We start from the raw sequence: 15,374 nt of genomic DNA, 5'->3' as shown, positions 1-15,374 counted from the left end.
ATGGTAGCAGTAGTAATATTCTGTGGGTAGTAGTATTAATCAAGATCTAGCTTGCGGGTCGCTGGTAGTAATCAAGACTAGTTAAGGTTTATAACAGCGGCAAACAAGTTTGGGAGAGGACCAATTGACCAAAGTTTGGAGGACAGTGTTAGTGAAAGCGAACGCCGTGGAAACAGATTTATATGGCAGTCTAGATATCACTTATTAGAAAAATGTGGTCACACATGAGTTGCTGAACATTTTCGCTAAAACAAAAACTGCATCACAAGATAGTGCATATTATTAAAGAGAGTTTAGAAAAAGGGATACCGGACAGCATTTTCAGGACGAAGTCCCTCCTCAGAATGCCTGGAAGCACAAGCATCATGTTCATGTGCTCTGGAGCTTTAGCGAATATAGTTGCAGCTTCAACGATCTCGCTCCCAGTAAATGCAAGCCTAGACAATTCACTAATTGCATTTTCTCTTGATTTCTGTTGAGGGTCTTCTTGTGCTGCTTCTCGCGCCATTGCTGCTGTAAATGATGTTGTCATTGCACCCACATGTTGTGTCACGCTGTTCAGCTGGCTATTAACATCTTGAAGCATGGCTGCAAATGGATCGCTTGGTCCCGTCGCCCTCTTTGGCCTTGGCTCCTTTTTCTGCCTCTTCGAACTAGTTGTATCAATAGAGCAAGTGTCAATGGACCGTCGAGCTGTTCCTGTTGAGATCATGTCCTCTTCCTCATTTTCTTCTTCCTCCATAGCAATTTCCTTCTCCAAGTTTCCCACTGCCTCTCCAAAGCCTTCCGCACTTTCTCCTGTTGCAATGTCTTTGCCATAGATAGCAGCCAATTGTTCAAAGTATGGAAATGATACACCATACAATCCCTTAGCCTCCTTGTGAATCTACATGTTTTTTTACAAAAGAAGAATGTTGGTTTTCGATAGCAAGGATAGTAACAAGGGATAGAAACGGTACTACTTTCGATAGCAAGGAAATTCAGCACAAAGCATTACTAAGGTATTCAGTTTTAGTGGTTCAAGTGATCTACCTGACAATGAGCTTCATATTGTGCCTTCTCGCACTGAATCATCTTTCGACTTCCATCCCATGTGAAACCACTTTTGGATAGCATTACTTCAACGGCACCAAATTTCTTCCTGAAGTGCCTCACTCTTGATTCAATGTGCGGAGATGCAGTGATACCACGGCCTGGACACTTTTCAGCAAGATGCTTTTCCAATATCCCCAGGTATCCACCCTTGAAGGCACCATCAGCTTTCCACCTCGGGTCCAAAGATAACTCATACAAAGCTTTAATAAGCTCATCGTCCTCATCGGAAGACCAATTCCTTTTATTCTTGCCTCTTCCACGAGACGTGCTCGAGCTATCCACACGGTCCATATCTGCACAAGCAAGAATGGGTACAAATGAGATGGCAAATATACATGAAAGAGAACAAATGCAAACGAGATGCAATTGTAGCTTGCAAATATAATTGAAAGGAAACAAATGTAAATGAGATGGAAATATATATAGAAGGGAACAAATAGAAATAACTTATACCTCAATGCGCCCTAGCAGCCCTATGTCTATTATACATGCCCTGAGCAAGTTCATTCCGAAAAATTGTCCACTCATTCAAAGTTGAGATAGAAGTGATGAATTCTGGTTGGTCCAATTCTCCTCCATGTCTTCTAATGTTTCTTGTATTATTGGCTCGTTGATATCAAGTGGGTCGACAGACATCTTTTGCAATATAAGATTATGCAAGAGTGCGCATGCCATGATGATTCGACATTGAGTCTTCATGGGAAAAAAGGAAGGAGACCTCAAAATCCCCCACCGACCCTTCAGCCTTCCAAAGCACCTTTCTACTATATTTCGGGCTCTAGCGTGGCGCATGTTGAGATATTCTTCTGCGCTACGAGGTGGATTTTGTGGTGTCCAACCACCCAAGTGATACCTTTGACCTCGATATGGAGCTAAAAATCCTTTTGCGTTTGTGTAGCCAGCATCGACAAGATAATATTGGCCTTCGGGGACACGCAACCCATTTGGCCGTGAGATGGCATCCCTAAGAACCCGACCATCATGTGCAGAATCTTCCCAACCGGGTAATATGTAGATGAATTGCATGTCAGGTGCACATACACCTAACACATTTGTATCTATATCACCCAACCTTGATCGATACCTTCCTTTCAAATTAGCTGGGACCGTTACGACTATGTGTGTGCCATCTAATGCTCCAAGGCAATTCTACAACATAAAGAGCAATGTGCAAATATTAGCATCTTTTACCACTATTGAGATCATCTAGTGAATAATATTTTTTATTAGTAGCTATTTACCTTGAAATACTTCCACTTATCATCGGTGCAATCCTCGGGTATAGGTTCAGGCTTCTTAAGTAGCACATGGTGCAGCTTCAAGACAGCTAGAAGACAAGCGTTGAAGTTTCTACTAATTGGCTCAGGGCTTCGATAGAAGAATTTTCCTACTGTCCTATTTTTGAGATGGTGTGATAATACATACAAGAATGATGCCACTATCTCCTCTAATGATGTGTTCCTTGTACCCTTTAGACCACCAACATCTCTCACCATCTCACATAATATATGAAATGTTCTCCTATCCATATGAAGTTGACTTATACACATAGCGTCGCTCTCACCAATTAGTCGATACAAGTTCTCTCCCCCTAACTCTCTAATTTTAATTCTCCTTTCTATTTGCCAACATTTTCTCCTATAAGCTAATGCAAACATGAACCACACATAATAGTATACAAGCATAATGGAAGTGGTCAGATTCAAAAATATTGCATTTCTCCTTCCACGCCTCGCACTTAAAGGAAGACGAGCCATAACTGCATAAGGAAAATATACCTATTTAAGGTTGGTATGACTTTCTTTCCTAAAAGTTGGTGGTAGTACAAAACAAGAAACTGGATAGATTTTAGGATGACGAAAAAACTTGCACATGCATTTGTCATGCAAAGGTACAATGGATTCAAAAAACTTGCACATCAGAAGCCTAATTAAGTCATATACAAATACAACTGCTGCATATGGATAGGAAAATTGCATATCAGAAAACTAGAGGAACAGTCAACCAATATCTAGTTGATATGTGGATATCACCGTCGATCTACTGGTCATGCAAAGTTCCAAGTATCTGGATATGATTTCACATCAGAAAGCTAAAGAAGATGGTCCAATTGTCAACAGGAACATGCATCGAACAAGACACCTTCCTTCCTTTTTGTGACCAGCCAACCTAATTCATCTATTTGCCTAGTTACCTAACTAGGCAGATGATGAACACATCAGAAAAATACAAAGGACAGACCACCAATTATACTCCACTAGTCATCACTAATAAAAGAACAGATCAAGAACACATATCTTTCTACTTCAAGATCAAGAATAGATCATTAATAGACATCAACCTATAACAGATCATTAATATATCAAGAACACATATTTTTTTTACTTCAAGATCAAGAACAGATGGAAATATATGCTAGACATCAACCTATAACAGATCATTAGTAGATCAAGAACTGATCAAGTCACACATTTTTTTACTTCAAGATCAAGAACAAATGGAAATATATGCTAGACATCAACCTATAACAGATCATTAGTAGATCAAGAACAGATCAAGCACACATATTTTTTTACTTCAAGATCGCGAACAGATGGACTAGTAACCCTAACCTTCAGATCTGTAGTAGGAGACTGATGGAGGAAGAGATCGATCCGGAGATGGGCAGATGGGCCTTTGTGCTCCTCGTACGCGGCTTCAATGGTCCACCCTCATCGGCGTCGGAGGCGGCTGGCGTGGTCGTTCCCGGCGACTAATGCGGCGAGGTCAACCCGGCGGCTGGACGAGGAGGAGAGGACCGAAGGGGGTCGAGGGGAGGCGGCGGCGCGGCATTGCTGGCCTGGAAGGGAGGCGGCGGCGCGGCGTCGCTGTACTGGAAGGGAGGCGGCGGCGCGGGACGGATCGAGGGGAGGAGCGAGTCGCGGGTGAGGGGCAGAGTCGAGCGGTAAGGAAGCCTTTACCGCTGGGGGGTGAGGGTATCGTTCGATAGATGGCCTGGAACTGATTACAGAGGAACGTGATTACAGAGTTGTCTCACCAAACACACGTAACGGTATCGGTTTACACTGTAAACAGGTGACGGGCAGAATTTGACGAAACAAACACCTCCTATATGCAAATCGTACAGGTTACACAGTTTATGAAGACGTCTCGGGCCATGTCCAATTTTGTGGCAAGTACAGGCGCCAGGAGCTGTTTGGCCCGTGCAGGCTTCGCTCCCAGTCTCAGTTTCGGCATTGTTGCTTGAGTTGGAGGATGATGCTCGGAGCAATTCGCCCGTGGGTTTTGTTGTCAAGCGTCTGAGATCTGTTGTTTGCGTTTGCGTATGCTAGCACAGGATATAAAACCCATCATCTTTTAATACCGTCGTCAGGTAAGAGTCCTTGCATTGGATGTGCCCGTAGTGAAAAATAATAATGTATGTATAGTTGTAGAGAGGGCATACCCTATGGCCGTAGTCTGGGTTCACGTGCGAGTGTCGAGTGGTTGGTTCGTGAGACTCGCACCTAGTCATAGCAGAGACGCTAATTTTGGGATTGCGCTGTGATGGGAGGTGTGATATGTAAACATACAATACAAATTCTTATTCTATCTTTCCGGAGATAGGGCACGTGTCAAACGCGGTGGTGATCATGCTAGTTTGAAATGAATTTCTGATGTAGCCAAAAGTTACCAAATTACAAAGTGTCTGCTGTTGACGTAGAAACTCCAGGTTCATATGGCTCTTTCACTTCTTTTTGCGGGTGGCTCTTTCACATAAAGAAAAAAGTCTAGCCTTATTTCTTTATTATAAGCATAAAACAGAAGCATTTTGAGCGTTTAGAGAAGGGAAGAGAGGACGTGTGGGGACGGAGAAAGTAATGTGAAGGAAACGGTAGGATCTGATGCGTCAAACCGGCACCATTTGGAGTAACAAATTAGTGTAAAATAAAGTCTAGTGGAACCAACTTTGCTATGCTTTTTTTCTTTTCTGATGGGACCAACGTTGCTATGCTAGCCAGTAAATTAAGACCACAGGCCAACCGATGGCCGGCCATGTGTAGAGAAGAGTAACTAACCCTAGTAGTTAATCCGCGGGGAATGTTCTCGCATGCTGCTGGTTGATGAAGCAACCCACCCTCATGAGGTACACGTGCTTAACAACCAAAGAGCTTTTATACGCGTACAATGGGACGTAGTTTATGTCTTTACGGACAGCATCAACAAAGCTAAAGCCTAAAAGTAGCTGTCGCTGTACGCGCCTAGTCTACTCCTACATATACGCCACACTGGTGTGCTTCTCACTCCTCACTCCTCACTCATCGCCGTCTACTGAGTCACTCCTCGCTCCTCACTCAACGGCCAGCATCTCTGTCTCGCTGGAAAGAAAGCCTTCAACAAGGTGGCCAGGACCAGAGACCAGACAGGGAAGGAGGTGCTGTGTGCTCTACCTGTACTGTAAAAGATTCATCCCATGGCCGCGGAGTCTGCCTGGTGCTGGCCGTGGCTCAGCTCCGGCACGGCGTGGTTCCTCTTCTTCAACGTCTTCGTCGGCGCCGTGGCCGTCCTGTCCTGGCGGCAGGGCAGCGACCCGGAGATGTCGAGGCGGAGGAGGCTCACCCGGAGCGCGTCGTCCATGGTCATGGAGCGCCTCCGCTCCATGTCCGTCTTCGCCGCCTTCCACTCCGTGCCCGAGCACGACTACGGCAGCGGCCTCACACCGCCGGCGTGGGAAGAGTACTACACGTCGCCGGAAGAGGGAGGAGAGGAGACCGGGCACGCGGTGAAGCAGCCGGAGCCGGCCCTACCGGCGGTGACCGTCGCTCCATCGACACCGAGCGCTCCTGATGCAGCTGCAGCTACACAGGCTTCGATGTCAGGGAGCGACGACAGGGCAAAAGCAGGGACGCGGACGGAGATGTCTGGATGCTTGGGAGATGCGTGCGCGGTAGTAGTGGCCCGGCAGCGAGACGCGCCGGAGCCGGAGCCAACGCCAGTGGCGGCCACCGCCAAGGGTGCTACGACGGAGAGGCCGAGGAAGCGGGGGCCGGCGAAGGTGGCGGCGATCGTCCAGCGGCGCGCGCACGCGGAGCTGGAAGAGAAGGCGGAGGTGAACGCGCAAGCCGAGCGCTTCATCCGGCAGTTCCGGGAGGAGCTCAAGCTGGAGCGCATCAAGTCCATCCTCAACCACGCCCGCGCCGGCGCCGCCACATCGGCACGGTAGCCCTTCGTTCACGGCTCGCCGGCGCATCGACACTGCTCCGGACCGGTGGCTTTTGTTGTTGGCGTGGTCTAGAAAATGTTGATTTCTTTGTTTCGATCTGTGCTTCCCTAGACGAGTTGGAGACGCAACCTTTTTCTTCCTTTTGTTCCCTACTACTGCTGGCTCTTTTTTCGAACTCAGAGGCAAAAGCATCGATGGATGTAATATTAGATAGCATAAGAGCATCTCTACCTTTTGCATCTCCAGAGGCCAAAAACAGTGCTCCAATAGATGATGTAGATGTAAAAAGATTTACATCTCCGCCTCTTGGAGATGTAAACTATACCACTTCACGGTGCAAATTTACATCTCCAACTCCAGGAGGCGTAAAACCGCGTCCGCCCGCCAACCGCCCAACCGCCACTTCTTTCCCTTTCCGCGTGACCAACCACCGCCCGACTCCCACCCACCCACCTTCCGCCTGCCGCTGCCATGGCCGACGCCGATGACCCCGCCGCCTTCTCCGACTCCGCCGGTGGTGCCCTGACCCACCTCGCCGCAGCCGCCTCCGCGGCACCTATCCCAAACGCGGCCGCGTCCACATCCACGCCGCCGCCGCGGCAGTTGCCTCCGCGCCAATTCGCCCCACCCCGGCCGGTCGCTGTCGCTCCGGAGGCCGCAAAGAAGAAGGGGTCCGCCAAGCCTCGCGGTGAAGGCGTCAAGCGGCCGGCGGCGCGGGGCCGCAACCCGGCGGGGAACCAAGGTCGGCCGGCAAAAATGTCCAAGCCCGACGCGGTTTCGGCAGTCGATTTGTAGCTGCCGGCGACCATGGCGTCCTCATCCGGCCACGGTGCTCCTCATCCACCTCGTCGCCGCCGCCGGCCATGGAGGAAGATGTGTCCACGCCGACGGCTACCGCATCCAATGTGTTCGATGATATGTGCAAAGGTAAAAAAATATTCTTGTGCACTTCTTTGTTGTTCCCGTTGTCGATTCCAATAGAATGTGTAGTTGATTGTGTGTACATGCATTTGTAGTCTCGATGATGAAGCTTTCATGCGCGCCACAAATGTGACAAATGATGATTACTCACATGATGAGTATGCATCACAAGAATATGAAACTCCACAATATGGTGATGACAATCTTGACATGGATAATGAGGGCTTCATTTTGAAGGGAAGAACCGCAAATTATACCACCAAAGAAGATGTGTTGATTTGCACCGCTTGGAAGAATGTCTCTCAAGATGCAAACGTTGGGACCGACCAATCCGCTGTCACATATTGGCAACGCATCAAGGAATTCACACTAGCGGCCATTATCGCTCAAGTGACTCCATTCGCCAACGTTGGGGCACCATCAACGCCGAATGTCAAAAGTGGGCGGGTTGCTTGGCAAATGTTGATCGCATGAACCCAAATGGTTGCGGTGAAAGTGACTTGGTAATAATCGTTTTCTATTCATGTGTGCTTTCTCCACTTTCCGAAAATATTGAAATGTTGACTAATTTGTTGATGACATCTTGATCGTTTTGTTGTAGAAAACGATTGCGCAATGATTGTTTCGAGAGAGGAACAACAAAGGAGAGAAGAGGAAGAAGAAAGGAAAAGCTTCCACTTTCCATCATTGCTACAAAGAGGTCAAGGATGAGGAGAAGTGGAAAACTAGAGGGGTTTTTGATGCTTCGAAGAAGAAAAGTGTGGTGGTGGAGGATGATGAAGATGCCCCGGGTGAGGAGAGAAGGAGCCCCACTCCTCACTCGGCGACCAAATCATATAGGCTCGATGGAACTAAGAAAGTGTTGAAGGGGTTAAAGCCCGGATACAATGATCTCGAGGATGGATTTAATGCCATTGTCATGGCGAGGAAAGAGTATGAGGAAGAAAAAAAATGTTGAAGCTCAAAGAAATTGAGGAGAGGAATGAGGCCGAGCGACGTAGGGCGGCGGCCGAGGAGAAGAGGGCGGCGGCCGAAGAGAGGTTGGCGGCGGCCAAGGAGAAAAAAGTTGAGCTTGAGGAGAGAAAGTCGGCGGCCGAGGAGATGAAGATAGTGGAGAAGAAGGCACTCAAGTTTATGTTCATGGACACATCCACCCTTGATGTCAAGGCAAAGGCGTATGTCGAACTTTGCCGCGATGAAATGCTCATGAGAAGCATGATGGGAGGTGGAATGGGAGGTTCCATGGGAGGACGAATGGGAGGGTACATGAACATGATGGGTGGTGCCATGAATGGTGCATTTGGTGGAAACATGGGAGGTGGCTTTGGTGGCAACATGGATGGTGGCTTCGGAGGAATGGGAGGCGGAATGGGAAGTGGCTTCGGCGGCAATATGACCGGCATGGGAGGTGGCTTCGGCGATAGCATGATGAGTGGCATGGGAGGTAGCTTCGGTGGCAACATGATGAGTGTCATGGGAGGTGGCTTCGGTGGCAACATGATGAGTGGCATGGGAGGTGGCTTCAGTGGCAACATGAACGGCACAGGAGATGGCAATGAAGGTGCTTCTGGTGGAGTTCACGACAACGAGACTTCAATGCAAGAAAACGTCGAGAAAGAAGCCGTTGAAACTATGATCGATGATGCACTTTTGTTGCTACAATTATGAAAATTTGATGTGCAAATGCGGCCGGCCGCAGATGAACAGCTGCCGCGCGGCGGCCGGCCGGTTTTGCATCTCCAATTTACATTACGTATTGGAGTTGCGCATTTACATCATCGTTTTACATCATCTGTTGGAGTTGGGTCTTTTTTAGAGCATCCCCAACAGCCGCGCTAAATAAGCGCCGCGCCGCAAATTTGCCCTTTTTAGCGCGCGCAATCGGTAGAGGGGCTCCAGCGGACGCGCAATAAGCGCGTGCGCGGCATATAGAGCTGGGCGCACAGTCCGAATCGCCATCGCGCGCTGTGTATTTGGTGTGCCCACTTCCGCGCGCCGCAGACTCGAGCGCTCGCGCCGCACTCTCTCCGCCGCGCCACCTTCGCCCCGCCCGCGCGCCGCCGGTGAATTGACCCGATGGACGCCCGCGCCGGCACCCCCCTCACCCCTTCCTACAGCCGTGACCCCTCCGCCGCCATCGCCGCAGCAAACCCTAGCGCGGGGAACTTTGGCTTCGCCTCCGCCGGAGCTCCTCCAAGCACCGGCATCGCGCGAGGCCTCTTCATGCCTCCACGGATGACCTCGGCGGCGGGTGGCGTCGCGCCGGCGCCCGCCTGAAGCCACGTGCCCCCTCTCAAAGCTCCCAAATGCGGCGCGGTCGAAGAAAGGCAAGGCATCCGCAAAGAGAACAAGGCGGCGGACGGCTCCGGCTCCTCGAAGCCGTCAAGGAAGAAGCTTGCAGGGCGTGCGACAGGCGCGGCGGCTACTGAAGCGCCGGCGAGCTCACTTGTTGAGCCGGCGGCCGACGCACACAAGGTGATCGAGGAAATGCCCCAAAGGTATAAATTTTCGCCAACTTTTTTTGTTGTTGTTGTTATTTTTTGAATGCATACATATAGATAGCTTATTTGCTTTGTTCTATATACTTTGTAGTGTCAACGATGAGGCATATATGTCAACTATGGGTGTTGGCTCCAACAATTCACATTGGTCTCAAACCAATGACATGCATTTCGATGACCATGAGTTCGAGGTGGACGAGGATCGTGAGGGCATTGTCGATGCACCGAAAGGAAGAGGAGGCAACTACACCAACGAAGAAGACGTCTTAGTATGCAATACTTGGTTGCAAGTGTCGAGGGATCCATCCGTTGGAGGTGATCAAAGTAGAGATGCTTATTGGAACCGGATGAAGGAACACTTTGATCTACACAACAAGAGTGAGATTGACCGCTCCGCTCGATCTCCTCGCTCCCGGTGGTCAACAATCAACAAGGATTGTCAAAAGTGGGCGGCCGCACAAAAGGTGGTTGACAAGTTGAACCCAAGTGGCAGTAATGATGAAGATAGGGTAAGTGCCAAGTTGAACCCAAGTGCCATTTCATCCATGTTCATCATGCTTGATGTTAGTGTTTGTAGTGCTAACTTGTTTTGTTTTTATGTAGTTGAATATTGCACAAAACTTGTTCAAAGGAGAGGAGAAGAAGACCAAGAAGGGGAAGATCAAGAAAGGAAGACCATTTACCTTGCCTCATTGCTATGAAGTATTGAAGGATGATGAGAAATGGAAGAAGCGTGATGATTTGGATTTGAGCAACAAACGCAAGCGAACAATTGATTTGGATGATGATGATGAGGAGGCATCAAGTGATGACGGCAAGAGAAGCCCCACACCAAACTCGGTTACACGCTCGAAGCCAAAACGACCGGATGGGACCAAGAAATCCGAAAAAGAAGAAGAAGAGGAAAGGAGACGATGAGCTCAAAAATGCTATGGAAACTATTGTGAAGGCAAGAAAAGAAGCCAACGAGGTGAGGAAGATGGCAAGGAACCAAGATGCCGCAGCCGAGGAGAGGAGGGTGGCGGCCGAGGAGAGGAGGGTGGCGGTCGAGGAGAGGAAGGTGGAATTGGAGGAGAGGAAGGTGGGCATGGAGGAGCGATCTAGATTGTTGGAATGGGAGAAGTACTTGTTCTTCTTGGACACATCTATCCTCAATGATGCGCAAAAGGAGTATGTCAATCTTGCCCGTGAAGAAGTCTTGATCCAAAAAAGAGCCATGATTCGTGTGGCCTTGGCGGCATGGGTGGCGGTGGCCTTGGCGGCATGGGTGGCGGCGGCCTTGGTGGCATGGGAGGCATCGGTGGCTTCGGAGCTACCATAGGCGACATGGGTGCCATGGGTGGCTTTGGAGCTACCATGGAGACCATGGGAGGCATGGGTGGCTTCGGAGCACCTCCGGGCGGCATGGCCTGCATGGGAGGCATGAGTTTTGCGTCTCTCATGGGAGGCATGCGTGCACCTTCGGGCGCCATGGGCGGAATGTCTTCCGGTGTGCCTCACACACCTTCGCATGAAGATGCCGTTGATGATCTTGCCAACACCTTCTGAGCTTCACATGATGATGCGGCGCGCGACAATGAAGAGGAGGAGGAAGAATCGTCTTCGGAGGAGTCGGATGAATCGGAGGAAGATGAGGATGAAGACGAGGACGAGGCTTGATTGTTGATGTGCCTTTCGTTGGTGTGAACTCTTGTGTCATGAACTTGATTTGGATTTTGAACTTGGTTGGATCATGTTGTAGGTATGAATTTGAACTTGGGGCATGAACTTTTATGTCATCAACTTGTTTGTGTGATTTAAATTATGCCACGTCTTTATTTTGATGTTTGAAATTCATTTTGTGTCAACATATGCCATGCGCCGGCTGCTTGCGCGCGCTGAAATTTTTGCGCGCTGCATTTTACCGCGGCTGCTGGAGCCAGCGCTCCCCGCCGCGCCAAACCAGGCGATCGACGCGCTGCAAATTGATTTTTAGCGCGCCGCGCATTAGGCGGCTGTTGGAGATGCTCTTAAAAATGTAAAAATCATTTTTTGATGATGTAAATTATACAATACCTACTTTTATATCTCCAAATTTACATAATCTATTGAAGATGCTATAAGACCGAAGCTGGGCGGGTTAACTACGAAAAACCAAGCAAAAATCGACGCAAACAAACACCGGTCATCATGATGACAACCAGTGGGGCACCACCGTCCCTGGCTTTGAACGGAACGAGCTCGCCGGAGCTGATAAGCGCGCGCACACACAAACGAGACAAACAAGAGCGCAAGTAAATAAGGCAACATAAGCAAGCTATAAGGACTAGAATATTATATCTTTGCGTAGTTGGAGGAGAGAGAAGATGAGAGAAGAGAAGCGGGCTCTCGGTTAGTAGCCGTCTCTAGCACGAGCCCCAAGACGCTTTGTGAGGCTGTAAGGTGGGCCAACTACTAATAAAGCAGTACACATATAAAACTTATTACTCCCTCCGTCTAGGTGTGTAAGTCATCTTACCAAAACCAAATAATCCCAAAACACTTAGGCACGGTGCATTAACTTTCACCTTATTTTTTGTTTCTTGACATATCAACCAATAAGAGATGTGAGGTGTGCATGCTTTTAATGACTTGAGACTACCTAACACGACATGCAGTCGTTAGTTTATTGCATGCAATGATATTAATTAGCAAATAAATATTAAGTTCTTTCGTTTTCCCCTCCTCCTTGGTCACGGTGCACAACCTAAGATGACTTATTCACCTAGATGGAGGAAGTATTATACATGCAGGCTACAAGGTTGGCTCTAGATGACATGACAACTCCTTATAGTCGATTGTTGGTTGTATTATTACTATGCTCTAAGCCAACATGTCGGATTATCAACTACATGAGGGATCATGGATATCCTTTATTGGTGTTCGGCCAGGGGCTAAAAAACTCAGTTCTTTTGGGGCTCACCAATGACCACAAGATTCAAAGATTTATACAGTTTCAGGCCGCATTGTGGTGTAATACTCTACTCCTATTTGTGGCTGGTTGATGTATGTGGGTGATGTGAAGGTTTTTTCATATGCTCGGGCGAGCTCAGAGGATGCTCGCAAGATGTTTTGCCATGCTCAGGGTTTAATACTTGGCTAAACCTATTCCCGACTCCCGAGCATGCCTGATTCTGGGCTAATTTTGATGCAATAGACCTGTATATGCAACTGTGGGCAAGTAAATCAGCGATTAGCTAAATTGGTGGAATTGATCCTCAAAAAGGCAAGTAAATCAGCGATTAGCTAAATTGGTGGAATTGATCCTAAAAAAAAAGCTAAATTGGTGGAACTTCCGTTTCCCTCACGAAGGTCCGCGCATGACAACATGAGCGATCGACCTAGCGACATATCCTGGAAGCCCGAGGGCGACACCGCCGCCGACACAGCCTCCTCCCGCGGAGGCCTCCCCCGATGATTTCTCGTCCAATGGCGGATCGAGTAATTTCATCTTCATCACCGTGGACAGGAGTAACAACACCACCGGCCCTGGCAGGCAGTTTTAAACTACAGAGATCAGGTTAGCATCTTCCTGATGCATCATCCAACGGAGCTAGCTAGATTGATATGTGACTAGTTGGTCGCAGAATTATTAGATCTAGTGAATTAGCGGAGAGGAGTAGGACGTAGTTGTCCTTCTGACTAATTTTTTTAATGCAATCCTTCCGATTAATTAATCTGGTCATGTTGGAGATCGATGATAGATGAGGAGAGAGGATGTCTAGAATCCATGGATAATGATACTCCCTCCATTTTTGTATACAAGGCCACTATCAAAATTACAATTTGCAATTATACAAGGCCACTAACATTAATCGAGGCAAAATTGATGGCATTTGCCTCGTACGAGCACCCGAGGACATTAATATCCCTTGTGTGCATGCGGGAGTGAGAAGGTTAGCTTGCATTCCCAACATTAATCAACCAATGATGAGTACGAGGGTTGGTTTGTTGTGCGTGGGAGAGAAAAACCACATTAATTAACACGACAAACAAGATGACGAGCTAGCTTGCAACATTGACTTAAACATAGCATTGATTTTTATCTTGATACCTGTAATATGAGTTTGTGGTCTTGTATACAAAAATGGAGGAAGTAATAGGCAAGCTGAAATTAATTGGAGGATTCATGGTCGATTCAATATGATTAGGTGGCAAAATTAATTTTTAGTTGCTAAAAAAATTAATTTTTAGTGTTGCAAATTATGAAGCTATTCTACCTGCGTGCCACCAAGAGCAGTTCAAATTACTTTCTGTTTGCCAAACTATGAAATATATAAATGCATGAAACTTCCATGTCAAAATCTTAGCAAAAGTGAGAAATAATTATTATAATAATACATAATTAGAACCTGGAACTAGGTCGACCAGCTGGTTTTGCACTCCATGATAAAAAAATCAAAACAATTCATGTTTAAAATTTATCTAAACATGTACATAATGATTATAATTTTGAATATATAAAGGGCCCCGGTTGTATTTTCGCCCCGGGCCCCTGAAATCTCAGGACCGGCCCTGCTCCCCTTATATAGTGGGGGCGCGGGGGGGGGGGGGGGTTGTAATGTAGCCGCTGCAAGGGAAGGGGTCAACGATGTTGTTGTGATCTATGCTGCTGCAAGGGAAGGAGTCGCCGATCAGGGGAGCTGCTCTGTTGTGAATGTTCAAGTGGCACAATGAGATTGCGAATATGTGAGAAGGACGAGATGACGCATGCGCATCGAACGGTTACGAGTTTTGATCGAAGGGCTGGCGAGGCGGATGATCCATAACGCCTAGCATGACCTGAATGAAAAAGGTTAGAAAACGCCCAGTTTTTGGGTGACCCATTTATCCATCTCATCCCTACATTTTTCGTAGTCACTGCTACCTGGAAAGATGCTTTTTTACTTGGCAGCTGACGAGTATTACTGCTTTTGTTACTATTACTGCAATCAAACAACAATCACTTCATCGCATTGACCATTGATAGTAAATTCTTTCGAGCAACTATTTTGTTTCCAAACGTGGTTGAATTGACAATGCAAATGCTATAGTTTATAAGTATTCTTTGGCTCCCCTTATGTCAAATATAAATTTGTGTTGTGATACTTTCTGACAAAGACTTTTGAGCTCCCTACACTTGTTGTTTATAAAAGACAATATTAAATAATCATATTGTATGCGCGCAAAAGTAAAATATGTTCTACAAGAAATACAACAATGTTATTGCATTAACTACCAGAAAAAATAATGCACATGTTGAATACTTGTTGATGTACCCAACTTGAAAGAGATAATTTGTCTACTAGAAAGCATTGTGAAGATATTTTTAGAGTGTATGATTTACATATTCTACCATAATATTTAATTATATTAAAATATACAAGAACACACACACACACATGCGTAGATATATGTATATACATTATACAGTCGGTGCAATTTTTAAAAATTAATTCAAATAGAATTTTTCTTACATCATACAAATTATATTTTATAGAATCAAAGTTTTTTGTGATATACATTACATCTGTATAATTAAGAACAATACACATATAATTTAGCAACATATTAATGTGGTTAACTCCAGTAATAAGTAATAGAAAATTATACCCATTAAAACTATAGCATGGTGCAAATAGTTTAAATAAGTATAA

The 15,374-nt window shown here is 46.9% G+C and overlaps 1 protein-coding gene across 1 annotated transcript; it reads right to left on the bottom strand.

Moving 5' to 3' along the window:
* Positions 1–204: 204 nt before the first annotated feature.
* Positions 205–3,895, bottom strand: LOC123170862 (uncharacterized). Its single transcript, XM_044588592.1, has 4 exons — positions 3,708–3,895; positions 1,033–1,388; positions 310–886; positions 205–257 (listed from the first exon to the last, which is right to left on the bottom strand). Exons 2-4 carry the CDS (start codon positions 1,384–1,386, stop codon positions 205–207), a joined length of 984 nt encoding a protein of 327 aa, XP_044444527.1. The 5' UTR covers positions 1,387–1,388; positions 3,708–3,895.
* Between the last annotated feature and the right edge of the window lie 11,479 nt (positions 3,896–15,374).

This window comes from Triticum aestivum, chromosome 7D, assembly GCF_018294505.1.
Source record: "Triticum aestivum cultivar Chinese Spring chromosome 7D, IWGSC CS RefSeq v2.1, whole genome shotgun sequence".
NCBI classification, from domain to species: domain Eukaryota; kingdom Viridiplantae; phylum Streptophyta; class Magnoliopsida; order Poales; family Poaceae; genus Triticum; species Triticum aestivum.
This window is presented reverse-complemented; position numbering and strand designations above follow the sequence as displayed.